The sequence below is a fragment of the Ursus maritimus genome, unplaced genomic scaffold (assembly GCF_017311325.1).
Source record: "Ursus maritimus isolate PB19 unplaced genomic scaffold, ASM1731132v1 scaffold_13, whole genome shotgun sequence".
Lineage (NCBI taxonomy): Eukaryota > Metazoa > Chordata > Mammalia > Carnivora > Ursidae > Ursus > Ursus maritimus.
In genome coordinates, this window is record NW_024423675.1 from 53,286,949 (window position 1) to 53,314,566 (window position 27,618).

A 27,618-nucleotide genomic window follows, 5' to 3' on the forward strand; every position below is an offset into this window, starting at 1 on the left:
AGCTGGTTGGGGAGGAGGAGGCAGCCCTCTAGGCATCTCTGAAACAAGTCCTGTCAACCATGGAAAGTTCCCCCAGAGCAGGGTGTAGACGTGAGCCCAATGCACAGTAACTAAGGACTTGGTGAACAGTTTTGTGAACGGAGTCTGGGCATCTGGTATACCAGAGCACATAATTAGGGGCCGGCAACCTGTAGGTGTATATATTATGATTTTCCTTGCAGCAGCTACTGTGCGTCAGTCACAGAGGTTTGGTCAACTAGAGAGGCTCATGGAGAGAGTCCACAGGAGAACAACGAAATGATTGTAGTTTTTTTAAATAGGTCCCATGGGTGAAAATTGGAAAGGATTTATCTCAGAGAAGAAGCAGAAAAGAACTTAATCACTGTCTTCAAGGACGTGAAGGATTATTAAACAACATGTCTTCAGGATACTGAAGAGTGTTTTGTTTTATTTTGTTTTAATCTCTACTGAGGACAAAATAAAAGGAAATGAGTTTAACTTGCAGCTGGAGGGGATTTAGATTAGATATAATACAAAAGTTCTTTTCTTGTAGAAATGGGAACATTTTAAGATCTCCTCAAAAGTTTTTAAAATAGAGTAAGCATTAACCCACTAAAGATGGCCATCCCTCTAGGAATCATGCATGTCCTAGACTTCAAGTATGAGAAAACTATGAGACTGAAGAAAATAGAATGTGGAAGGAGTATTTCCTCCTGAGACACACACACGGACGCGCACACACACGCACACACATACAAACACACAGACATGCACACGCACCCTTTAAAACTTCTGCATTGTTTTAAAGCTGTACCTTTGCTTCCAAAGATCTAAGTTCTCAAATGAAATCATCAATTGTCTTTCCTCCATGAAATTATATTTAAGTCAAAACTTCTTTGGGAACAAAGTAGAATATAAAAATGTAGTTATAAAAATAAATAACCAGGTTGCATTTTTTCCCCCATAAAATGCACTTAAAATTCTTTTTAGCAATCCTGTTTTATAATGTGAAAACATAGCATTTTTAAATTAGACAATTAGACCACAAGGTAAATTGGGGTCGAGCGCGAATTTGAATCTCTCCCTCTCTGAGGAAGCCAAGCTACTCTTAGACCCCAGAGTCGATGAAGGACAGAGACAGAAGAAGAAGAAAAATACCAAATCTGTTATGATTGACTAGTTAGGAATTTGCTTTGTTTTATTTTCATTAAAGATGAAACCCATTTAGTGGCTTCTCGAAGTTGGGCCTAAGGTAGAATATAAAGGTACGGCGGGGACTTGACAAATGATAACCCTGTCTTTCAGTTGGCAGCTATTCAGTCATGCAGAGAGAATGTAGCATTTCAGAAACCAGTACATTTGGAAGGAAAGAACATTCTAATACATAAATATACCATAAAGATTAGAGCAATATTAGGGGCGCCTGGGTGGCACAGCGGTTAAGCGTCTGCCTTCGGCTCAGGGCGTGATCCCGGCGTTGTGGGATCAAGCCCCACATCAGGCTCTTCCACTATGAGCCTGCTTCTTCCTCTCCCACTCCCCCTGCTTGTGTTCCCTCTCTCGCTGGCTGTCTCTATCTCTGTCAAATAAATAAATAAAAATCTTTAAAAAAAAAAAAAGATTAGAGCAATATTAATGCCCCTCATGTGCTAGAAAGATTAAAGCGATACTAGCAAATAGCAGAAGTTCAAACACCTGGAGTTGATGTGAACTTTGAGCTCTCTTTTATCAGAAACCACAAGGCTGGTGACAATACTGTGCTTGTAGTGAGTCTGTTGCATTAGTACGGGGTGCTAAGAGTTTTGTTGCATTATCTTACATAATTCTGGTAATAGTTCTGTGAGATAGTTTATTGGCACCCCCATTTTCCAGGTAGAGGAACTGAGGCACAGAGGAGTTAAGTAATTTGCCCAAGGGTTCCCAGTTGATATTCGGTTCTGCAGCCAAGCTCTTACCCATTAATCAGTACTGTCTGCCTCCCTGCATCTGTCTCCTGTCACGAGTATGAGCAGAAAAGAGTTTCATGATAGAAGTGATACTTTGCAAAGTTGGTTTTCCCTAGAGCGGTGTTGTCAGCATGGAGGCTTTGCCACGTCCACGTAGCTCCAGTGGTTGAGGACAGTCCTGACACCTTCTCCTGGGCTGTTAGGACAGATCATTTCTGTTTTTTGGTGTCTTGATTTATGGAACATGATTTAATCAATATCTGAAATTCCTATCTAAAAGCTGCTTTCTAATAGAATTTTAATACAGTGGCAACTGAACTATTATGTTGCAGAGTTAAATTTCTACACGCTTTATGAAAATATGCCTAGAACGTCTCATGTTTGCCATTCTAAAAGATCTTTCTGTTCGCTTAAATTTGCCTTTCTTTCCTCTCATGTTTCACTTGTCTGTTTCAGAAGTAGAAACTGAGTCTCTAAATCCATGTAGATGTCTCTGAACATCCTCTAGATAGCTTATTTTCCTCTCCTCCACAAGGGTCCCCGATAAAGCCCACAATGATTGTTTAGGTGATGACATGGATTTGAAGCCATCTAGAAGAAGAAAAGCAAGGGATTTTAGAAAATCAGTTTCAGGCTTCCACATCTGTTTCACCAAAATGTCTGTAGCCCATCACGTTGTGTCTTCAACAAAGAGAGGTAATTCAGAGGCCAAACTACAGACAATTTCTGTTTTTGAACTTACAAGTGAACTGAGAAAGATGAGTATTGAGGCTGGAGGATCTTGGAGAGAAAATCAAGGTTCTCTTTAGAACACAGAGTACAAACAATCTGTTGTGTCTGTCAGTTTGCTGTAGGTGAAAAATCACAGGGCAGGGTGTGCGTCTTCCTCTCAGTTTGGGGAACCTTGTCTTTGGCTGGCATCAAGAAGGTGCCCAGAGCATTCTCTGTGCTGCCTGTTAGACAGCCCTGGCCGTGATTTCCACTTCAATCTTTTCATTTTCTCTTGTTATAGCTCAAGGAGTATGAGGCCCAGCACCGGCAGTCAGCGGCCTTGGACCCTGCCGACTGGCCAGACGGTTCTTACCCAACATTCGACGGCTCGTCAAACTGCAACGTAAGTTTCCTGTCTCTGAGCATCTTGACCCTTCTACTACAAAGTAGATTTTAGCCAACTTCTGCCTTTGGACTTCAGTTTTCTTTACTTGATGGACCTATATCTGCAGTCAAAATAGTGCTGTTCATTCTGTGATATTTTTTAATTGTGGTAAATTATGTGTACCTTAAAATTTAATCATACAAGCGATTCAGTGGCATTTAGCACATTCACATCGCTGTGCCGTCATCACCAAAATCCACTTCCAGAACTTTCTCAGTATTCCATAACCATTAAGCAGTAGTAACTCACCTTCCCTAAGTTCGGAAAACTACCATTCTACTTTCTAACTGCATGAAATTTGCCTATTCTGAGTCCTTTATGTACATGGAATCGTACAATATTTGTCCTTCTGCGTCTGGTTTATTTCCTGTATCATAATATTCAAGGTTCATCCACATTGCAGCTTATGCCAGAACTTCGTTCCTTTATTAAGGATGAGTAGTAGTCTACTGTATGGATAGACCACATTTTGTTTATCCATTTATCTGTTGATTGACACTTGGCTGTTTCTACCTTTTGGCTGTTGTGAACAATGCTGCTATGAACATTGGATATGAATATCTGTTTGAGTCCTTGCTTTCAGTTCTTTGCAGTATGTATCTAGGAGTAGAATTTCTAGATCACTTGTTAATTATATATTTACTTTTTAAAGGAGCCACTATAAAGTTTTCCAGTATGGCTGCATCATTGTACATTTCTGACAGCAACGTGTGAAGAAGGTTCCATTTTTTTTTTTTTTTTACTTCTCACCAACACTTGTAATTTCCCCCTCTTTTGTTAATAGCCATCCTAATGGGTGTAAAATTGTGTCTCATAGTGATTTTGATTTGCATTTCTGTAATGACTAATAAGAATATATATATGAATATATATATATATATACATATATTCCTTAAAGAAATGTCTATTCATATTCTTTGCTCATTCTTGAATTGGGTTATTTTATTGTTGGTTGTTGAGTTGTAGGAGTTCTTTGTATATTCTGGCTATTAATCCCTTATCAGATACATGATTTATAAATAGTTTCTTTCATTTTAGGGTTCCGTTTTCACTTTTTTGATAATGTCTTTTGATGCATAAAAGTTTTTTAAGTTTGAAGTCCAATTTACATTTGCTTTTGTTCCGTGTGCTTTTGGTGTCATATTCAAGAAATCATTGCCAAATCCAGTATCATGAAGATTTTCTCCTGTTTTCTTTTAAAAGTTTTATAGTTTCAGCTCTTAAGTTTAGGTCTTTGACCCATTCTAAGTTTATGTTTATATATGATATAATGTATAGGTCCAGCTTCATTCTTTTGCAGATAGATAGCCTGTTTTCCCAGAACCGTTTGCTGAAAAGACTGTTCTTTCCTCATTGGCTGGTCTTGGCATCCTTTTCCAAAATTAGTTGACCATGTATGCTAGGTTTTATTTCTGGGCTCTCTTATTTTATTCCATTGGGTTATATGTCTGTCCTGTGTAGGTATTATACTCTTTTGATTAATGTAGCTTTGTAGTAAGTTTTGAAATCAAGACATGTGAGCCCTCTAACTTGATGGTTCTTTTTCAGATTGTGTTAGCCATTCAGATCCCTGAGATTTCATGTGAATTTTAAGATAGGTTTTTCTATTTCTGCAAATGATGCCATGAAATTTTGATAGGTATTGCAGTGGTGGGTCTATAGTTGATTTGGGTAGTATTGTCATCTTAATAATATGAAGGTCTTCCAATCTATATACATAGGGTATCTTTACACTTCTTTATGTCTTCTTTAATTTCTCTCAGCAATGTTTTGTAATTTTCAGTGTATATGGCTTACCTCCTTGGTTAAGTTTATTTCCAAGTATTTTTTTTTTTGATGCTATTATAAATGAAATTGTTTTCTTATTTTCTTTTTTCACATTGTTCATTGCTAGAGTATAAAAATGGAACTGATTTTCACATGTTGATTTCGTGTCCTGCAACTTTGTTGAATTCGTTTCTTATCTCTACAGTTTTTGTGTGGTAGATTCTTCAGGGTTTTCTCCATAGGAGATCGTGTCATCTGTGAACAGAGGCAGTTTTACTTCTTTTCCAATTTGGATGACTTTTATTATTCATGCTATTTTAATGTGACCAAACAGCGCTTCCTAGGAGTTCCACAGGGATCGTGGGAATTAGAGTTGCAAGTTTCAAGCAGATACGTTGTGATGCCATCGTCCGACTTCATGGAGTGAGAATGGAGAGAGTTGTCCTTTTTCATTTATTATGTAGCTGTTTTGTTTGTTAGGTTCTTTCTTCCTTAAAATCTGCAAGCAGCTCTACCTCCATGTCTTCCTGTCTTCAGCTTCTTGTCTTCTCTTGTCCATGCTCTGTACAGGTAGTCATCTCTCCAGAACATACCTCTTTTCTTGCAGTCCCCTCTCTTCAAAAAGCCTGATGGTTTTCCAGATCTGTGAGATAAATTCCAAACATTTGGGCACACTCAGGACACTTTGCAGTCTGGCTTTAATCAGTATCTCCCCTCTCCTCTGCCATCCCCGCCCCTAAGAGCCTCCGTTCCATCCACACTGGACCCTGCCTGTGTTACTGAACACAACTTGTATTTTCACATACTTTAATTCATGCAATTTCCTCTAAAATATCTTCCTCCAGATTTTTTTCAGGTAAAATTCTATGTGTCCTTCAAGATAAAGTCCAACTGCCATCTCCTCTGAAATTTCCTTTAGCCTCCTTAAGTATATTTTATTGCTTCCTATTCTGTGCTTTGTTAAACTAGCTTTGTATACAAAATCTGACCATTATTCCTGGAATATCGGAATTCATTGTATACATTTTAGCCTCCTTGGGAATCGTGAGCTCCTTGAACAAGAAAGGCATGCTGTGTTATCTTTTTGTCTCCAGTGAGTGTGTAACTCAGTGTCCAGTTCATATGACATGTTCGAGAAATATTTAGTGGGCAGAGTTGTATTTAAATGTTCATCTTTCCTGGCTGTTCGAAGAGCATGTTTCATGTCCTACAACCACAGCCTCTGTTTTTACACCTTATTTGCATCTAAGCAACAGATGATGGCTTATCAGAAGTAAATATAAGCCTTCCACAACCTTCTTGTCCCTGATTTCCTGAGTCAAGCACCAGATGTCCATTTCAGTGGAAGAAAAAGGAAGGAAGGAAGGAAGGAAGGAAGGAAGGAAGGGAGGGAGGGAGGGAGGGAGGAAAGAGAGAAAGAGAGAAAAGAAAGAAAAAGCCCCAGGGGATTGTTAATGTGAAAGCCCTGCTTGGTTTGCTTTTGTGTGAGAGACTGAGACGTTACACTTTATAATGTTAAATGTATCATATTTTAGCCGGCATTGTGTGCTGGGACTATGAGGTAATCAAAAGAACCGTGTTCGTGGATTTCAGTGTGCCTTTTTGGGTCTCTTATCCCCTTGTCCTAAAGACAGCATAATATAAATATAAATCATGAACCTAAAGAATCATGAAGAATAAATACAGTAACTCAGGACTGATGTGATTCAAACCCAACTTGGGGAGAACACAAAGACTCAGTTGTCCATAGTGGGTCCTTTAGTATCAGACTCACTGTATACTGTCCTGATTAATAGCATCTGAGTCAAGGGGGAGGTTATAAGACTATCCAGTCAGAAAAACAGGACTGTAATAAAACCTCACACTCTCAGACAGCAGGGAGAGAGGCCCATCGCATTTAGAAAAAGTTACTCTAAATTGAGTACGATAGTGGTTTTGAACGAGCTACTCAGAAAGCATTATTAGGTATTGGTTTTTCGTTATTACCCCTTAAGACAGTAAATCAGAACCATCACCGTGGTATAAATTGTCAGAAGAAAGTGCATACTTCTTAGAAGTTGGACATTCATTCCCTTGAGCATTTGTTTGTTCTTTGAGGAGACATCTAGCAAGCGCTTGCTGTATACCAAGCTTAATGCTATAGATAGGTTAGAAAGGTAAAGGAGTAAGAGACAGGCCCTGTCCCAATGGAGTTTACCCAGCAGCGCAGAAGTTAAAATCACCCCCACATGTGCTCACACAGACTTGAGATGTCATGTACACACTCACAGTATTAGCTTCTTAGCGAACCGTTTCTTCATAGATGACGAAAAAGTAAATTCAGTCTGTTCCAGTTGGATGAAGGGCCAGGAATACCATATGTACCCTCCATTTCCAGCACAATCTTCCAGAAGCTCCAGAGTGACTTTCTGCTGAGAGACGTAGGTGAAGACAGGCCCTTCAGCGGTGGAGTTTTCTGAGGCGATATTATTTACCCTGCATATTTTGCTAGCTGGCTGTGTGCAAACAGCCCACACCCATCTCCAGTCACGCTGCGCGTTCCTGCAGCTGACCACCGTTGGCACCGAAGTTTCCTTGAACTTGATTGCAATCTTCACGTACGTGACGCTCGCCCCTCTTACCCTACTTTAGCCTGTCCTGTGTTTTTATGGAGGCTCAGCAAGAAACTCCAGCCAAAATATTCCTTCCCAATTACGCTACATTCGCCTGATAGCGGAGTAATTAATTTCAGATAATTCCCGCTGTGTCCTACTCGAACCGCTGTGGGTCGGGCGCTTTGATTATCTTTTGTGCTAGCGCCAGGGCTTTTCAGTTTCCTATTGATTCTTTTCTACACTGAGATGTAAATAGCCCACTGGCCGTAGTCGGGAATGTCCAGGCCATGGAAGTTTCAGGGATCACAAGCCCTTTGTCACGAGACTCAATGCCTATATTGATGCCTGCCGTGCTTTAGGATTTCATTTGCATTGATTTCATAGACTCCCCCACCCCCATAACTGACATTAGATAATTGCGTGTTGCTTCACAGTAAATCCATATTCACATTCCTGGTTTCCAAGAATGTAAAGTACTAAAGATAGTTACTAGGGGAAGTGAAAAATAGCTTTCTCTTTGCCAGAGAAGAATGTGTTCTCTGCTGTTTATCCTTAATAACAAACTTCTGTTGTGAGTGTTAGAGTTTTTAAAAAGAGTTTCTGGTTTGAGTACCTAACTTGACTCCTTATTAAATATCTGAACATTTGTTTTACTATTTTTCATTTTATTTTGATAAATTTTGTTTTCCTTTGCCTCCTACAGGGGGAGGTTGTAAGAGTTCTCATTTTAAGCTTTCAACTTTGTGCCTTGAGGTTCAGTTTACCTTCTGGTTAAGAAAATGTTTAATGAAATTATGCTCTCCATCCTCCTGGGGTTGATAGATTTTTACTCAAGGAGTAAGTTTTTAGTAGATCATAATTTTTTTAATAATAATTTTTTTATTATATTATGTTAGTGACCATACAGTATATCCCTGGTTTTTGATGTAACGTTCAATGATTGATTAGTTGCGTATAACACCCAGTGCACCATGCAATACGTGCCCTCCTTACTACCCATCACCAGCCTATCCCATTCCCCCACCCCCCTCCCCTCTGAAGCCCTCAGTTTGTTTCTCAGAGGCAGCCCACAGAATGGGAGAATATATTTGCAAATGACACTACAGATAAAAGACTGGTATCCAAGATCTACAAAGTAGATCATAATTTTTATGTTTCTACAAAATTGGTAGGTGAAAGTTGGTGATCTGTATTTGGTTCTTAAATATTAATGAGAAGGCTTGCAGTGAAACATCTTTCAAAAAATATCAAATTGTAAATTGTTTAATTATGACGCGATTTAAGTTATTTTTAAAAATATATGACGTGGGGCGCCTGGGTAGCGCAGTCGTTAAAGCGTCTGCCTTCGGCTCAGGGCGTGATCCCGGCGTTCCGGGATCGAGTCCCACATCGGGCTCCTCTGCTGGGAGCCTGCTTCTTCCTCTCTCACTCACCTGCTGTGTTCCCTCTCTCACTGGCTGTCTCTCTGTCACATAAATAAATAAAATCTTTAAAAAAAAAAAAATTTAAAAAAAATAAAAATAAAAAAAAAAAATATATGACGTGCAAGAGAAATTAAAGCAACAGCAAGGCTAATAACACACCGGAGCCCTTAGAGTCCATTGCAGACATTCATTTTGGTCCCGTTTGTTTGTTTCACTTGGTACAAAAATGTGTTCCAGAAACAACCGGAGTTAGTTTCTGTCTCTGGAGCTCCTCACTAGGGCGAAGCAGCTCTGGTAAAATGTTCCGCGAAGCGAGTTCTTCTGTAACACAAGCCATCATTTTATGACTGATCTTCTCCATTTGGGGAGATTTAGTTGGGAAGTATTGGTGCGAGGAGGGCTGTGGCGGTACAGCTGTGGTGTGGTAACACCTTTCATCCACCTGTGTGTCTCTTCGTAGCCTTTCCTTCCAGCCAGCTCGGAATGTATTTTGCCACTAACCTGGTTTGAGGCACAAGAGAGCGCCGTGGGTCAACCTGTGTCCCGGAGTTTGGGCAACAGAGACACAACGTCAAGCGATCACTTCTCTCACTTCTGACAAAATACTATTTTAAGTGTTTCCTTGATTGAGGACTTTCAAGGTCTCAACTAAAATATCCCCTTGTGAGGAGGTGTTTTGGTTCGTATGCGGCAAGACTGTTTTTGGGGCTTCCTGAAATTATAAACTGTAAACTTGTCCCTCACTGCCGGACAGGTTTTACTTAGCTCTTCCGGGTCACTTCACCTGCCTTACGTGTGGCCGTCGCCCTCAAGCCAGAGGCTCCAGGTCGGATATTTTGAAAGGAGAGGTTGCCACAGCCTTAGTCCAAACTAGAACTTCCTAAAAGATAATGTACAGAAAGCCAGGAGAGCGTTCCACAAAGTTACTTTTTTTTTTCCTGAGATTTTATTTATTTATTTGAGAGAGAGCACAAGCCAGAGGAGGGGGTGAAGGGAGAGGGAGAAGCAGACCCCCCCCCACTGAGCAAGGAGCCCGATGTGGGGCTCCATCCCAGGACTCTGAGATCATGACCTGAGCTGAAGGCAAATGCTTAACCGACTGAGCCACGCAGGTGCCCCCAAAGTTAACTTTTGTAATGGTTCTTGTTGTGAGTGGCTTGATTTCTGTTATGGCCAAAGAAGAGGCTCACAGTTCAGTCACTTAACACAGAATGGGGTACAGTACAGTAAAGGAATTCTGTGTCTTATGGGTACAGTAAAGGTTTTCTGTGAAAATGGTTGGCTTCCCTTATACTGTTTCTCTTCTATATTGGTTTTTAACAAGGAAATTGAAGAGAGGGTAGATTCCAAGCATAAAAATAACTTATATTTCTGGATAAACTGCGCTTTTTTTGAGGGGGGCAGAGAGGAAGTAGGGGGAAGGGCAGAGGGAGGGGAAGAGTAAGCCGGCTCCTGTGGCAGGGCTCGGTATCCTACCTGAGCCGAAATCAAGAGTCAGACACCCAATCAGCTGAGCCACCCAGGTGCCCCTATAGTTTGCTTTTAATGGTGTTTACATTTTTTCTTTGTCTCTTTTCCTAGAGGAGGTTTTTTTTTTCTTTTTCATAACTCTTAATATATGGGTTTCAGCTTCATAGAATTCTAATTGGCAAAGTAACTTTTGACTTGTGGCTGGAAGATGGTTCTGCTCGTTGAAGCTTTACTGGTTCTGTTAGCTGGGCTTGAATGCAGGGTGGCTGGATGTGTGCTTCAGCTCTTTATTTCCTAAACAGAGGCGCCTTACTCATTTGACTTGTAAGAGGCCCAGGAGCAAGAGAAACCCGGCCAGCAGTGATTTCCCAGAGGGCATTGATACCCTGCGTCCCTGGGACAGATAGCGGCAATTCTTCCTGCCAGGCTATGTGACACGGTGCCAGAATGAGCACTTTTCTAAATCTTTCTAAATGTAACTATGTTAAAAATAACTTTTCTGGTCTTCTCATTCACACTTGAAGCCTTCAGATAATTATTCAGACTTTTATAGATACTTTCTATAGATTTCTTTTTTATTTGGCTGGGTGGGAAGGTACAGGAAGAAATACTACTCAATTTCAATGAAAGTGATTTTCAAACTAAAATGCTAGTAAAACAGGGGCATATTAAAATTCCCTTCAGAAGGGCCAGAGTCATGATTCCTTAGACCTGCAGCTTATGGTGAGTCCAGGAGGCAAAATCAGTCCATCGGAACAACACGCATAGCGAAGTCTCTTGAGAAAGATGAATTTTGTTCTGACTGCATGTAAGCTGACCAAGAACCATTGTTTAGATGACGCTGTGTCATGAATCCCACACTCCCCTCTCATCCCCAGCCTTCTCCCTGGGACGGAGGCCAGAGTTTGCGGCGCACATTTTCTGGGAGTGCCTTAAGATCATGGTTTCTAAACAGCCCGGAAGGAGGCTCTGCCCTCGGGAAGCCAGGTGCTGGCCCTTGCCAGCTTGGGGGAGGGAGCCGGTTAAGTTGGAGGCAGACTTCAGATTCAGGTCCAGCTCTAGCACCTGTTAGCTCTGCATCTGTGGGAAAGTTGCCTCATCAGTTCGTGCCTCTGTTTTCTCATCTGGAAAGCAGGGACAAGTGTATCTACCCCATACAGGTGTTGCAAGAATTAAATGGCACAAAGTAAATACCCGGTGAAAGCCAGTTTCTGTTACTTTGTGTTTACCTTACCGTTAACCGTTAACTCTTAAAATACCTGAGTTCCCATGAAAGTGCTATTTTTTGGACATGTCACGAACATGCTAGCAAATGCTGATGTGGTACGCAGATCGGCTAGAGTTGTCAGAACAAGCTTACTGCAGCTAGCGTATGTTTACTTAGTTATGCTTTTACCAAACGCATAATCAGTTTATCTTTTGTTTCAGAAGGTGTTATTCTGTAAGTGGGTTTAGGGGTGGGTCCAGTATGATTTCAGTGATCATGTTGTACTTTGGGATTACTGTTTGGGAAGAATAAGCACTTAATTGTACTGAAATTATCTAGGGCCAAGTGCCGTGCTGTGAGGTGGACTCACTGAGTGTGTGGGTGTGGGCTTCTGGGCCTGTCGTGGTGGAGAGCGCTCTCGTGGCCGGCCCAGAAGTCACTGGGGACGTGGCTCTTCGTACCTGGCAGACTAACCAGATGCATCTCTATCTCCACCAGTCTGTACAGTTACAGAGAGTCGAGGCTGCTGCCTCCACACCCTCCTGAGCATAGCAAGGGCCACATGAACAAAAATAAATAACGACAAGATACCCAGGTACTACATAAGCCGAGGGAACCTATTTTTAACACCTAAAAAATTTAAGGTAGCTTTTGGGTACATTCTGGTTTGTTGTTTCTTTTATTAGGTTGAGTCAGGTGAAACTGGAGTTACTAGCTTTTGGGTTATAAAAATGGCAGGTTTATGTGTCCAGCCCAGTACGTGAGTCCCAACCGGGACGTACCACATTTCCCTGCTAGCTGATTGTATCGAAGTGAAGGTATTTGTAATGTAATCTGGGTGAAGGATTGGCGTCTAGATCTGCAACACCAGTCTTTGTTTTGCTTTTGGAAGTAACCTCGGGGAGTTTGGGGTAAGAGAGGATTTCCATCACTTACTAAATGAGATTTATCACATGTTAATTCCTCCTTGACTCTTTTGCCCTGGTGCCAGATCTTATATAATGGATGGGTTAGAAAGAACCCAGCCCTTACTGTGGTTCAAGAGTAGGATCTGGACTGAGGGCCACCTCTAGCCTAAGCCAACTGATGCAGGTCATAGGCTGCCCATCACTTCGTTCGAGTCCATTTGAATCTTAAGTCACCAGTTACCTATTTTATCAAAGCCCTTAGGGTGCCTGGGTGGCTCAGTTGGTTAAGTGTCTAGCTCTTGATTTTTCGCTGAGGTCATGATCTCGGGATCCTGGGATGGAGGCCCAGGTCAGGCCCCTGCTCACTGGGGAGTCTGCTTGAGGATTCTCCCTCTCGCTCTCCCTCTGCCCCTCCCCCTGCTTGCACTCTCTCTAAAATGAATAAATCTTAAAAACAAAACAAAACAAAACTCTTAGCACTATAGTCAGTCATCAGACAATGACACTCATTTGGAAAGCAATATTTTAATACAACCAAATTCTAATTCAAATTCTACTGACAGAATACTGTCTGTAGAAATACCCCTTTATTCTCTTCTCCTTGTTCCTTGTTCCTTTCAGTCTTTGTACCATACCACACCCTCTGTCATCCCTTACTGATTGTACTATTACTGGTATAATGCTAATAGCATTGCATAATTAGTTCCTAAAAGGATTTCTTGCCCTGCACTTTTGACCCAGCGTGAAAGTGAAAGAATGCTGTCATGGGCATTCTTTTACCCATTTGTTGTGCAAACGTTACTGAGTCCCTACTACGTGCCAGTCCCTATACATAGGGATTTGTGTTTGACAGGAAGAAACAGACAAGTGGATAGCATGGTTGAGGATTTAATTGGAATATTTCTACCTAGTGTGTTAAGTATACACACAAAGTCCATTAAGCCCCAGTGAGGAGAGTGTGGGAAGCCTTCCCAGAGAAGGTGGCCTGAGGCCGAGTAAGAGCTCACCAGGAGAAGGAAGAGAAACATGTGTCAGGTAGAGATAGCAGCAAGGCTTGAGCTTAGGTGAAGAGCTGGGTAAATCTTAAAACGTGGACCATGGGAGGAAACGGATTTTAATATATTATACAGCTTTTCTCTATATCAGTATTTTGACTTCTAGGGTACAGATCCTGGTTCTTTGTTCATTCTTGCTTACAAGTGGTTCTGCAATAGATTGTTTTGGTCCTCTCTTTTCTTATGACTGCAATTTTTAAATTAATATCATTAATGATTTTCATCTTGTCTTTGAAGTCTCATTTAATTGAATTCGTGTTCTTAACTAAATTATTTTATAGAGTGAAGCTAGTGTTAGGAATTTCTTCCTGCTCCTTAAGTTGTATTTTAATCTGATAGAGAGATGGGATCAAAAGATAGGATCTTTGTGTTCTTCCATGCTTTCTCTCTCTTTCTTTTTTTCCCCCTTGCCGTAAGTTTGCTTGAATATTGTCATACATTTCCTTTCACCTTGATCACGCCTGGGTAGCTCAGGTCAGATTTTCTGCTCATGCTGATATAATGAGGATCACTTTTGACCTGTTCGTCACGCTCTCTGACAAGAAATTGTTTCCCTTCTTACAAGCTACAGTTGAGGGCTTTGTTTTGTGGCCCGTTCGTGTTTGATGTTGCTATAGCCTGATGTAATGGCCGGAGAAATGGGGATACCCCCCTGAGGGGGAATGTGGTCTTTGCTAGGATACCTGGTCTCTGCCTTCTCTCTCCCAGGATTGTGTTAAATCTGCTGCACCAAGGTTCATGCTACTTGGTGTGGGGGAATGGGTAGGCCATAGCCAGTGTGCGTTTAAGTCATTTCCCCAATTCTGGTGAATTTCTTTTTCTTCTTCTTCTTTCTTCTTTCTTCTTCTTCTTCTTTTTTTTTTTCCCCCTCCCAATTCTGGTGAATTTCTAAGAGGCTTTATTTCACTCAGTATCAGCCTTACTACTAACTTTCCATCCTTTCACTCATTATTCTCCTGAAGCAATTTCCATTGGTCTGAGATCAAAAAATTAGAAAAAAGGAAGGCCACACAGTTTATTTCCTTTGAGATTTGAAATTCCACGGAATAATTCTCAAGATTCCTACCAATGTGGCTTTTAGAGTAGTGAGGCCTTTTCCTTTGGTCTTTAGAAATTTGTTTCCTCCCTTGACCATGAAGTTTTATTTTTAAGGTTTTATTTATTTATTAGCACAAGCGGGGGAGCGGGCAGCAGGCAGAGGGAGAAGCAGGCTCCCTGCTGAGCAAGGAGCCTGATGCAGGACTCGATCCCAGGACCCTGGACTCTGGGATCATGACCTGAGCCAAAGGCACTCGCTTAACCAACTGAGCCACCCAGGTTCCCCGACAGTGAAGTTTCAAAGCTTAATATATTAGATTATATGCATTTCCTTGTTTGGGTGCCCTTGATGGAATATTTTTGCTAGTTTTTAGTAATTTTGTTTTTTGGAGGCTGTTGCTTATTTTGTTAGTTGTGGGAAGGATGGTTTTCAGCAATCATCATGACTTGATAGCCAAGGAGAGGATGACAAACAACATTTCTGGCTCTGAATGATTCTTTTCTAAGGATTCAGCCTAGAGTTCTTCAGTTTGGAAGTAAATTTGCTTATTGAAGCAATTCAATCAAAATAAGTTTGCTTATTATTTGTTATACAGACATATTTGTTAAGGTGATAGACCGTGGCCCTAGGAGGTGAAATTGGCCCATTTGCCTCCAGCTTCAAGAGACGATTGTGCTGCTCTGTGGCCTAAGTTTTGGTTGGAGGATAGAACTTGGTGTCTGTACCTTCCCTCCATGGCCATGTAGATTCTATCAGTTTTCTATATTTTTTCATTGTCATATGCCTGGACAAGGTTGTCTGGTAGTGCCGTCCAAAAGTCATCGTGCCTGATCCATGAATCAGTCAGTCTCAGATGCCATAAAAGTAATGTGACTTTGCAAACACCACCCAATCCCTTAGGAGGCTTACCGCTTTTGGGATGAAAACTATCAGCTCCAGAAACTAGAGCCTCAAACGCATATGTAATTGCCCTACTTGGCAGTTCTGTTCTGAATCATCCTTTTTCCATGGCACAGGCTATGTGAGAACTGAATGCGCTCGAGAATGAGTGGGTTTGGTGTTTTGCTTTAGTCTTCAGTGTGCTTGGCACCATGGATTTGCTTTGGGTAACACTAGCCCACTCTTAACAGAGCGACCTGGACAGCTCTTGACTACTTCCCATCATGTCTTTGTTACCTTAACTCAGCTAATTTATGTGAACGGTGGGGTTCTCTGACCTATGGGGCAGGGTGACATAATCTCAGGTAGAAGAATCTTCCAGCCATTTACAGCGTAAAGGGAGAATTCAGTTCTCTTTCCTCCACTTATCTTTCTCATCCCCGTCAACCCCTTTGAGGAGAAGGGAAGGCATTTTCTCTGCTCCGTGGCAACTTGAAGAATTGGGCTTACGCATCATCCCAGTCTCCCCAAACTCGGCTGTAGGACTCCTGGAGTCCTGTTTTATCCCTCCTTCTATGGGGAAGTTAGCAACTTTATTTGGGAGTGATTTTTTTAAAAATGCAAAGTTTAGGAGTTTAAGAAAAAGAATAGAATTTATTGTGGAATGTAGCAGCCCTTTGCTGTTCCTTTGGTTTTTATAGTTAGTTTTTTAAACAGTTTCTTAAATGAATTAAGTGCTGACAAGCCTTTGCCCCTGGGGGGCAGTAATATTACCTCAAATTCTCACATACTTTTTACAGTAAAAGTATCATATAATTATATTCTCCTCTTCCTCTTCTTTCTTCAAATCTGGCGACAACTAGTTAATTTTGAAACTTCCAGAGAGATTATTTCAGTGTTATACTGCACCTCTGGGAGAAGAACGGAATCTCCTCTTTTTGTCCATATGCTGACAAAAAATCTCCTAATTTCAGAAGGCGATGATGTCACCAGCTAATGAGCAAAATATTTCTTACTAAACAGATGAGTCCTTCCCTGATTCCTTTGTGAAATTAAAAAAAAAAAAAAACACTCACAATGTGTTTCACATTGTCTATGGTTACTGTGACAACTCATAAACACTTCACAATGTAATTCTGACTTCTTTAGAGAGTGAGACCAATTTTTTTTGTAAACACAAAACACATTAAGCTGATGGCTGGGCCCAGAAGGCCCCTGGCTGGAGGGTCACTGGTGACAGTCATCAGTGCTGATCTTGAACGTCCCCTGGCCGGAGCCAGTGCACTGCCCCCAAGGTAGGGAGTGACCTCGAATGCATCACTTCTTGGACCAGCCGAGGATGAGCAGGCATGTTGGAGAGATTATGAAATTAAGCTTGGAAAAGAGGAGGGCCGGAAGGCTGCTGTTGATTCGTGTCACATGCTGTTCAGCAGGGCGGCAGGAGCCGCCGAGCTCAAGCTCTCTTTGCCTGTCCAAAAAGGCAGGCATCTAAGGTCAGGGGGAGAAAGAAGTGAGCCTCAGGGCCATCTAAACAGTGGCCTGCTAGCATCCGGGAGGAACCCAGAAATGCCCCCACACTCACGGCAGGTGCCCCTCCCCTCAGTGAAGCATGCCTCAGTTTCCCCAGCCAAAGGTGAGTCCTCCCACTTCTGAACGCCTGTGCCTCTTTGTTCCTCTTATGCCTTTATCACAGCTACTTATGCGAATCGTATCTCTGAACCCCTCTTTGGCTCTCTCTGCCCCCAGACTTCTCGATTATAGCCTTTGCAGGCCCAGGTAGAGTCGGCTCCCTCCTATGTCAGTTCCTTGCTCTTCCTTGCATGTTGAATCAGTGCATCCGTCCATTAATTTCGACCAGGAAATATCTGTTTATCACAGCACAGGTCCTTTTTAATTGTCTCAGTGTAAAAGAATATTGTAATGCTCGGTGTTGACAATGGTGTGAGGAAGTAGGCACTCTTTCTTTTTAAAGATGGTATGTATGTATGTATGTATGTATTTAGAGCGCACGCGTGAGTTGGGGGAGGGGCTGGAGGGAGAGGGAGAGATTCTCAAGCAGACTCCCTGCTGAGTGAGGAGCCGGACGTGGGGTTTGATCTCAAGACCCTGAGATCACGACCTGAGCCGAAATCAAGTGGATGCTTAACTGACTGAGCCACCCAAGCGCCCCTAGAGACTCTTTTTATACTACTTGTGAGTGTTAAAAATAATATCGTGTACAGTGTTTCTCCTGAGCAAAGTGTTAATATATATCAAAGAACTTAAAGCTATGCCCATTTTTTTACCCGTAAGTTCTATAATCTAGTCGTTTTATTCTAAAAAGAAGAATGTGTTAGATGTGTTAGAAATTTTATGACAAACTGTTTATCAGAAATTGTTTATGATGTTGAAAAATTGGAAACATGCTGATGTCCAGTGATTCAGGGCGTTAAGAAAATCATGGCTTACTTCTGTGAATACTAATGAATCATGAATATAATTGTGTTTTATTTGATGGATATTTGTTGACACGAGAAATGTTCAAAACATATTAATAGAAAAAGAGATTTTAAAACAGTTTGAACATTATCCATTGAGAGTTCCAAGGTTTCTCTTAGAGGCGGTGGTGCAGCTCAAAGAGGGTCATGGCTCTCGGCAGGCACTTTGTTTCTGCTCGTACTGTGTGTTCATGTGAGAGAGGCTCTGGGGACGCAGATAGTGACAGTGAATGTGGGAGGGAGAGCAGCTGACAATCTCAGAGTCATCCTTTTTCGTAAAACACAACACAAAACAGACATAGAAACCTAAGGGTGTCTATCGTGTGTGTGAGAGAGAGAGAGAGAGAGAGAGGGAGGGAGGGAAAAGTGGGGGGATGTAAGCCAACATATGACTATTTTTCAAAAGATTTTTATTTATTTGTTTGTCAGAGCATAAGCAGGGGGAGCGGCAGGCAGAGGGAGAAGCAGGCTCCCCGCTGAGCAGGAAGCCCAATGAGGAACTCGATCCCCAGACCCTGGGATCATGACCTGAGCGGAAGGCAGATGCTTAACAGACTGAGCCACCCAGGTGCCCCAAAATATAACTAATTTTTCTATCTGAGTGTGGGAGGGTATGGATGATTTCTTTGTCTCTTTCTTCTGTATCTGCATTTTCCATATTTTCTAATTAAAAATATATCACATGTAATCAGAAGTAAACATTACTGAAATACAGTCATGGAAACGAATAGCACAGTGCCCATTGTCTTCATGAAGTTTAGTGAAGGACTGAGTAATACAGGGATTACCATATTCTGGGCCAAGTTCTATGATTGTGTGTGCTGGGCATCCACGCAGCCTAAGGAAGATGAGGAGGAAGGCCGGGAGGGCTTTCCAGGGGAGGTGACGCATGGACTGAATACTGAAGGGTGGGTAGGAGCTGGAAGAGTCCATGGGGTGGGACTCAGAAAGAATCCCAAAACAGGAATCCACCAGTGCAAAGGTGTGCAGGCACGTGAGAGAGGAGAGTATTTGAGGTGCTCTGAGGAAGTCAAAGGATGAGAACCAGATGCTGTGAGAGGCCTTTCCCCACAGTATCTGCATAGAGACACACACACAAACTGGAAATCAGGACTCTGACCACGCAGAGTCCTACGCTCCACAATAAGGCCTTCGGACTTTGCTCTGAGGACCAAACGAACAATTCCTTAGAGTGGCCGTCAGATGCTCAAATCTGTCCTCTGCAAATTTGCACACTTCCTGTGTGCTAAGTAAGGTCAAGTCTACACAGTGAACAAACCAGCGATGCCCTTCTTTCATGACGTGTGTTCCCCAGTTTCCACCTGTCCTCCACCAAGACGCTTCCCAGGGCGGCCTGGCCCACCTACAGCTTACTCAGACACCACTGATGGGGCTGGAAACGATGGGGTTGGAGAGTCTAAACGTCTTCGGGGCACATGGATGACACGCACGTTTACCGAGGGCCCATGTGGTGGGACCCGTGTGGTGGGACCCATGTGGGGCGCCATGAGTACAAGGGGTGGGGGGGACCAGACATGGTCCCTGTCCCTGTGGATCTTCCTGTCTTCAAAACAATGAGCTGTGTCGGAAGCCCGTGTGGTAGCCAACCCTAAGTACCTTCATAAAGTCCGGAATCATCCTCTGAGAGCTGTGGCAGTGACAGCTAACGGGGTGGACAGGAGGAGTAGGCCTCTCGGAGGATAGGCAGGGATGTGCCTTTCCACCGAGCTCCTCACAGAACCTGGGGCCGTCAGGGCCTGGCTTCCTGTGCATCTCACTGACGCCGTTGCCCACCAGGCCTTAGGTCTCACATTCAAGGTCTCTTTTTACCTTCTTAAGAATTCTGGGAGGCTTATCACTGCCTGTTTTATAAATGAGAGAAATTAAGACACATCCTGTTCACAAGTGGCATAAAGGGGCCCTGAGCCCACCTCTGCCAGATTCCTGAGTTCTGGCTCCTAATTCTGCTTAGAATCTTCTCTGCATCGAAACAACCTGTTCGGGGCGCCTGGGTGTCTCAGTCGGGTAATCATCTGCCTTTGGCTCAGGTCATGATCTCAGGGTCCTGGGATCGAGCCCCGAGTGGGGCTCCCTGCTCAGCGGGGAGTCTGCTTCTCCCACTTCCTCTGCTGCTCCCCCTACTTGGACCCTCTCTCCCTCTCTCGCTCTGTCAAATAAAATCTTCAAAAAGTAAATACATAAACAACCTGTTCAGACCCCGCCTCAGATGTTGGCCCTATCAGTAGCTCTCATGTCTTTTCTTTGCCTTTGCCGTGTACAAGGCACCTGGAACAGCAGTTTCTAAGAATGAGAATGGGTCTTGTTTGAATTCCAATCAGTAGTAGGCTACAGCTGCAGTGAGCACTTCCTGAGCTCCACTTGCTGATGGTACAGACACAATTTTTAAAACAACGCTCTAAGATTAATGTTATTAGATGACATTCCCGTGGAGGGATACTAAGACCCATAGAAGTGAAATGATTTGCTGGAGGACTTGGCAATTGAAAGCCAGGTTGTTCCAACTCCAGAGGCTTTTGGCTTTCCTCTTCCCTTTAGCCCACTCCCGGGGCATAATACGTTTTCTCGGCTTGCACCAAGTCACCAGGAAATTCAACCAAGGCCTTGTACTGACCGTTTTAAGGAACTCTAAGCATCACGTTGCAGGCCCTGCGGTTGGCAGTCGTGGTGGAGAAAGCTCCTGTGCAGGTTGGGGGTTGGGGGCAAAACCGTGAAGTTTCACATTCTGTGCCTGCCATTGACTGTCTGTGAAATTAGGGCACATGTGTAAATGCCCAGCACGGTGCCTGCGGAGTACGAGCAGTCAGTACTTAGGGGTGTTGGAAGATTAATGTCAGGAAAGCACCTGCCACCAATTGGGGTACACGTGGGCCCTAAGCAGGCAGTGGGGAAGGGAGTGTTCGTGCAACCAGAGAAGGTGTAGGGGAGCGGGTTGGCAGAACTAGGCTGTATAGGGAAGGTGTAGCAGACCCTGTGGAGAGAAATAATAGGAAAGTCCATTAATAGGGGTAGGAGGAGACCCTTCCGGGGAAGAAGGAAAATAGGGGGAGAGGGGAATTCATGCAGTTCTTGCTGAAGAGTGAGAGATGCCAAAGGGGCCCAGGAAAAGGGGATGGGGCTCTGGTGCTCTGTGACACAGCCTGGGACCTCTGCATGGTAAGAAAGTGTGTGTGTGTGTGTGTGTGTGTGTGTGTGTGTTGTGTGTGTTGTGTGGTGTCCTACCAAGAGAGGTGACCTTGCATTATAATAAATAAATGCCCACACAGGGAGAGAGGCACCTAGGACTGGGCAGCCCAGACCTCCCAGTGGGAATACGTGACTTACCCGACTGAATGAGTTACTCCTGAAATCCAGACCGGACTTGCAGCCCGTGCCGTGGAGACCGCATACAGGTTTTCAGTCCTGTCCTGTTTAGATGACATTCTTTTGCAGTAAGAGCGTGTGCCTATGGCTCCGCAGACACCCCTGAGACAATGAAATGGTCATCTTGTGACACAGTCCCTGTGCACACATTTCTAGAATACAAGAGAACTCAGCTGCTCTGAGGTGACCACTGAAACAATTTGGTAAGACAGTTTTAGAAGCATCACTGGACAGGAAATATCTACGTTTACTTGAGTAGTTAAAATAGAAAAAAAAAGTGGGGAGAGACAGAAAGTGACAACTCCAGGAGAAAACCAAAATCACAAGTTTTAATTCAGTAATGTCACAAATAGCCATTGGAAGGTGTCTATTTTCAATCGAGACTACTCCCTTCAGGGGGTGTTTGGAAGAATATCTGCGAAAGAGATCTTTTTTAAGTTCAGTCACTTGCAAGGGTTAGTCCTTGTCCCGGATTTGCTCAGATTCCCGCGTTCTTTTTTTCTCTCTCTGGAATTCCATAGACAGTAATTAAGGAACTGGGGGCCAGCGGGAGGTCAGGGAGCCTTCGTCAGTGAAAACAGGGATTGTTTGCCACGTACAACACTCCCTTTTTTCCTGGTGGTGAATAGGAGATTTGCTTAGAGCCGATGACTTATGCCTTTCTTATAAGTTATGCAGTTAGCAAGGAACTGGGGAATCAGGCAGCAAGCAGAAAGCAGCTAATTGAATCCAGTGTCTTCACTTTTTCCTCCTTCGAATACTAATCTGTGCTGGTGGAGCCTGTCTGATCATGTAACTCCAAAGGAACATGTTTGAGGAGTGCCTCAAGCTCACTTGGAGATTACAGAGTTGACGGACGCAGAGGGAAGCCGTTGTCAGCGTGGGGAGGGGGTGGGGGTGCCAGCGGAGCTCAGCATCGCCCCTCACGCCTGCTCGATGCCGAAGCCGGTAAGTCCTCCGGGTGTGGTTCCTGTGAAAGGGAGAATGTGCTTTCTGTCACTGCAAGGAAAAGCTTTTCGATTGCTCCTGGCTGTGATGGCTTTCCTCTTTTCTACCCAGATGCTGCGAGGTTTGTCCTCCTTTCCTTCCCTGCTCTGGAACCCGGAGCGCTCTTCCTAGCACGCTCACCCAGATACGAAGACGTAGCTTTGGGGGGAGAAGGGTGAATATTATTTGGAGAATAGAGCGATTCCCGAGAGATTGAGTGTACGTGGTTGGAGCTCAGCTGTCACTTGTGGAGGCTTTCAGTGTGAAGGGCTTGACTGCAGAAAGCCTTGCATGATGTCGCTTTTCATAAACCTACAAGCGATCGGCTCCCTTCCCTTAACGTTAATGCCACGGACAGTGCGCATCTAGGAAGTTGGAGCGACTATGTCTGATTATGCGCCCAGTTAGCCAGAAACCGTTGTGTGAATTTCATAAGCAAATACATTTCCATTTTCGGAATACATTCAGAAATGCTTAAATATCTTATAGTGTTACGTGTGGCTCCAGGGGAGATAAATTGACTTCGTCTGGCTGTTAATAATTAGGACAGTGTGCTGAGTGTTTGGAGCTGGGGAAGCAAGCTGAGTGTATTTCTGCAAAAGGCAAAGTTCGTATGTAATCCTGTTGGCTCAGCATGGTCTCGAGCAGTCCCCAAAAGGGTTCTGGTTGCTCTTTGCAAGTTCACTGTAACTTTTATTATGGGGCAGTGCTCCTGTGCTATGTGGCTTTTGGAGAGCGTTTGTTACAGTGCATCACAGTTGCAAGAAATGTCTTTTTTCCTTTTTTTTTTTTTTTTTTTTACTGGGTCCAGTGAAGTACTCTCTCTTACTGACCTGCGGTGACAGACTTGAGAGTGAGGGGATGCTTTTCGTTTGCTCCAGCACACAAATTTTTCTATCTACAGATGCTATTAATTGTTCCCCATTTTTCCTGATCATCCTTCACGTAGCTGTGTGATGAGAAGCTCTCCACGCTGGCTCCACGTCTCTCCTATTAGAACATTGCAGATGTGTCAGGGACGCACATGTTCCAAAAGAAGATGAGAAAGGAGGAGGCTCCACCCTCCTTCGCCTGCCAAGTGGGCCCCATAGGCTCCTCATTCAGCCCCCTGGCAGGCAAATGGTGTACTATCTCTTTAAAGCAGCTATAGTTTTGTGCCTTGGCTTGGTCAATTTGTTATGGTTTAAAACTGTGGAGCCAGCTGTCTGCAATCTGATGTAATGTTGCCATGGAAACCAGAAATGAAACACTTAAGCATTCACCACAGAATTACTACATATAGCATTAGCCAAAGTAATTAAAAGTTGAGCCATATGGGCTTTCTGGTGGAAAAATCTGCAAGAGAGAGGCTGGAAATCAACTGTTTCTGTTTACAATAATGTAAATCCACTTTTCCACGTCCTTTGGTGGAATGCATTAATTGCCTTTTACACCTAAAGCTTAGAGGTGGGGAGTTTTATACAGATAATTTAGTTTTCACCTTCTCATTGAGACGATGATCAGATTAAAGTTTACTTTAGTCGTCTGACCTGGGGCAGGACGGGGAAAGGAGATACCGTGCCCTGTTACAACGTGCATAAACATATACTGTGATTTCTTCACTTCAGTTTATTTCAAACCTGTTTTCTGGTGTGTTCTATTTAATTCTAGGAGTCTATTTCTTGGAATCAACCATTCATTTTATATGTAATGCAGATTCCCTTCATCTGTTACCAGAGTGCCTCCAGGTGCCAAGATTTCACACACACTCTTCTTAATTAAATAGTTATTTTTAAATTCTTACACCCTCATCTCTGGGGGTGTAATTTCTGAATAAAAAGACACAACAAGGGGTGCCTGGGTGGCTCAGTCGGTTAAGCATCTGCCTTCGGCTCAGGTCATGATCCCAGGGTCCTGGGATGCCCCAGCATCCAGCTCTCTGCTCAGCGGGGAGCCTCCTTCTCCCCCTCGTTCCCATTCGTGTTCTCTCTCTCGCTATCTCTGCCTCCCTCAAATAAATAAATATTAAAAAAAAAAAAAAAGACATGACAAGTTATTTTCAGTATTTGGTAAGTGGTGTGTGCTTATTTAAAAGGAGAAACATGAAATGAGGAATTTAAGCTTTAGTCCCCAGTTTAAAAGAAATGCACCCCTTTTACAGCGTCTTTATGTTAAAACAGCTAGAGAATTTTTTAAAGGCAAATATTTCACAACTCCTTTTCCTCTGGACTCAGGAGGAAGTGAGAAGTCAGCACCTCTCTATCAATAAAAAGCATCCTTGGGCTACACTTGTTTAACTCCGGTGACTTCTAGGCTGATTCAAGGAGGATGTATCTTGATTGACTTTGATTTTACATTTTTCTTCATATAAATTGGGCTGCATCTACCTTGTTTAGTGTCCAAACCATGATAATGAAAAGTTGCCAGTTGCTATGATTTGTGATTGTCAATGGTAAACACCCCCAAAATCTTCATTTTTTTTTTAAGGAAAATAAAAATAACATTAGTTCAAAGTTGTAAATAGCTCCTATTTCTCTAAAATAGATGGAACATGTGAAAGCAATTAAACAAGTACCTGGAATATGTTATTTTTCACCACGTTGAATCAGGACAGAGGAAAGTGGGGGAGGGGGTCTTTGCCTTTAATTCTGTTGTCCTGGTTTAACTATTTCAAAAGTTCCCTCTGATGGCATGTTTCCTACATATGATTTGTCTTTGTGGAATGCGCAGGCGCACACAGCCCCCACCCCCAGCACCACGAGAACCAGCAGCAGTAGCAACCCCCACGCTAGGTGCAAGGTACACACACCCACACCCACACCCACACACGCACACACCCACCCACACACACACACACATATACATCACTGATTGTCATTCTCTAATCGAGCTTCCTGTGTCTTGATTATAAAGAACCTGTACTCATTTCGTCTTTCACTTCAGGATTTTGTATTCTTTCTTTCTTTCTTCCTTTTTTTACTTCGGGATTTTTTAATGTGAGAGTTACGCACACATGTTCTAGGTTTGTCCCGCTATAGTGTTGGTTCTCCTCCTGTTAGAATTGCTTAGCTTTTGAGACGCATCAAGAAGGCGGAATCCTTTCAGTGTTCACGTGTAATTCCGTGCGCTGTGGTTTTGCTCAGGTGCTGATTACCCAGAATGAGGGTTCACCCAGTTCTCATTTCTCTGGTTGACCACTCTGACCATTTCATCACACATCAACACTTCAGCCAAGTAAAAATGAAAATCAAACCAGACGATTCCATTATGTAGCAGAAGCTGTACTTTGATTTCATTTTGTTTACGTTGTAAGTTTTAGACCAAACGCATTAAAGCTCATTGCTGGCATGCGGTGTATCCTCCCCCCATTACCTGGGGGTTCCATTTCTGTTCTGCGTGATCAGCTAAGCAGTTCACTTCAGTTATGAAATGGAGATGTGACATCGTATCTAGGAATTTTTTAGAAATTGAATACGGTTCGCAAAAGGGAAGCCTGAGAAATCCCCCTGTCCTGATGACTTGCCATTTCTGGGTTATAATAATTATTCTTCAGTGGGTGAATGGTTTGCTTATAGTCCTGCAGAGAGAAAGTACAATGGCCCTATGCTGGGAGCTCCAGGGTGAGGACAGAGGCCAGAAAATGGGTTGTATTTATCCCTTACGTAGTGCCACAGAGCTACAGAAATATTTGTGCACTCACAACATGCTGCACCAATTTTCTGCCTAAGTAATTCATGGAATCTCTACCTTCTTTACCCTTGAACCACTGTTCTCTGCTAATTCTCGCGGACCTATTCAATTGTCGATAAAGTTGGGATTATGGAGAGCCTTTCTTGCAGGGGGAGGGGCTACATATTAAGACAGTTGTTCAGGGCTGTGGTTTTTGTTTTGCTTCAGCAGTGTTGTTTATGTGAGGCATTTCTGTCCTTACTCGTTCTGTGAACCAGGTTTGAGAAGTGGAGAGGAGGTCGTTGCCAGGAGGTGCAGGACCCACTGGGGCGGCCCCCAGGCTGCCCAGGGTGCGCGGCTGCGTGCCTCCGCCGGGCCTGCGCTCTCGGGACCGCCGAGCACCCGGCCCGCGCAGCGCGCCCCTGGAGTTGCAGATTTCTTTTGCTTTTGCACATTTTGAACAGATAAAACAGAGGAAGCTGCATATTGAATGTTAGAGCTGACTTGGAACTGAAACCCGCATTTTGTTCACAAGGAAAGGATTGTTTTCACTGGGGTCACTGCTGCGGAGAGAGTTTTTTTTCCTCTCTCTGTAATGTTTGATACTTGAGGGAAAACAGCTGGGTTGAGCATACTTGAGTCGCTGCAAAATGAAATGGGATGCTGGGGAATATGCAGTGTGCTGTATGGCTGAAAAGGTCAGCTTTTTCCCTTGTCCCCCGTGGAGGAATGCGGGGTCTGTCCTCAGGCTCGCCTTGTGAGCTCTCAGAAGGAGCCGGGAGAGCCGGGAGGCATGGCTGAGGTGTGGCAGGCCCTCCCCACGAAGGGGGCAGACGGCGGCTTTTTGCTTCTCTTCCTTTTTCCTGCCCTGCTGTTTTTGATTTGGGGGGAGGACTGGAACAAGTCAACAGAATTTTGGTTTGGAGGAGTAGTTGATGACCACGTTAAGCAGTCCTGATGGGCCAGACAGAGGAGAGCCGGGCCCAAACCACAGCAGTGGGACTGAAATGACAGGGCCGGCCTTGCGGAGACAGTCCTGTCGGAGGCCGGGCCGTCATTGACACAGACGCGTCCCACGCCCGTCCAGGGCCCCGGGGTGTGTCGTGGCGCCTGGGACCTGGTTCTCCACCGCGTTGGGCCCCGGAGTGGTGTGTGCGGCTCCGAGAACCGGTGGGGCCGGCCGGGGGTGCCCCGGGTGCGTGTGCCCCAGGTGCAGCCGCTCAGCTGCCGAGCTCAGACTGGCGGTGAGGCTGGGCTGCACTGGCTGCCAGAGCGCAGGGCCCCGGGGCGGCGATCTGATGAGCTTTTCCCTTTGTTTCTTTGCCAGTCAAGAGAACAATCGGATGATGAGACCGAGGAGTCGGTGAAGTTTAAGAGGTTACACAAGCTGGTCAACTCCACTCGCAGGGTGAGAAAGAAACTGATCAGAGTGGAAGAAATGAGAAAGCCCAGCACCGAAGGTAAAAAAAAAAAAAAAAAAAAAAAACGCTCCTCCCTGCTTATTCCAAATTAAATCAGGCGGGGTCAGCTCTTCAGTAGGAAAAGAGTATGATTTCAAGTGGAAAATGGATTGCATTCCAGTCAAGGCTGGCAGAGCGCGCCTGGGGTCTGTGCGTGAGCACGGGCGTGGCTCAAAGCGTTTGGGGGCGGGGGGCGGGGGGGGCGGGGGGCGGGGGGGGG

At 43.8% G+C, this 27,618-nt stretch overlaps 1 protein-coding gene across 4 annotated transcripts in view; it reads left to right on the forward strand.

Annotated features, from left to right (window-relative positions):
• SASH1 (SAM and SH3 domain containing 1) overlaps positions 1-27,618 on the forward strand; it is a 186,733-nt gene that overhangs the window by 119,305 nt on the left and 39,810 nt on the right. For 2 of the 4 annotated variants that reach the window (XM_040627934.1, XM_040627935.1), the window contains exons 8-9: positions 2,959-3,060; positions 27,266-27,398. In XM_040627934.1, coding sequence (XP_040483868.1) covers positions 2,959-3,060; positions 27,266-27,398 — 235 coding nt within the window. Of the gene's footprint in view, positions 1-2,958; positions 3,061-21,732; positions 22,252-27,265; positions 27,399-27,618 lie in introns of those variants that run through there. The other 2 variants (XM_040627936.1, XM_040627937.1) reach the window with 2 other exon arrangements.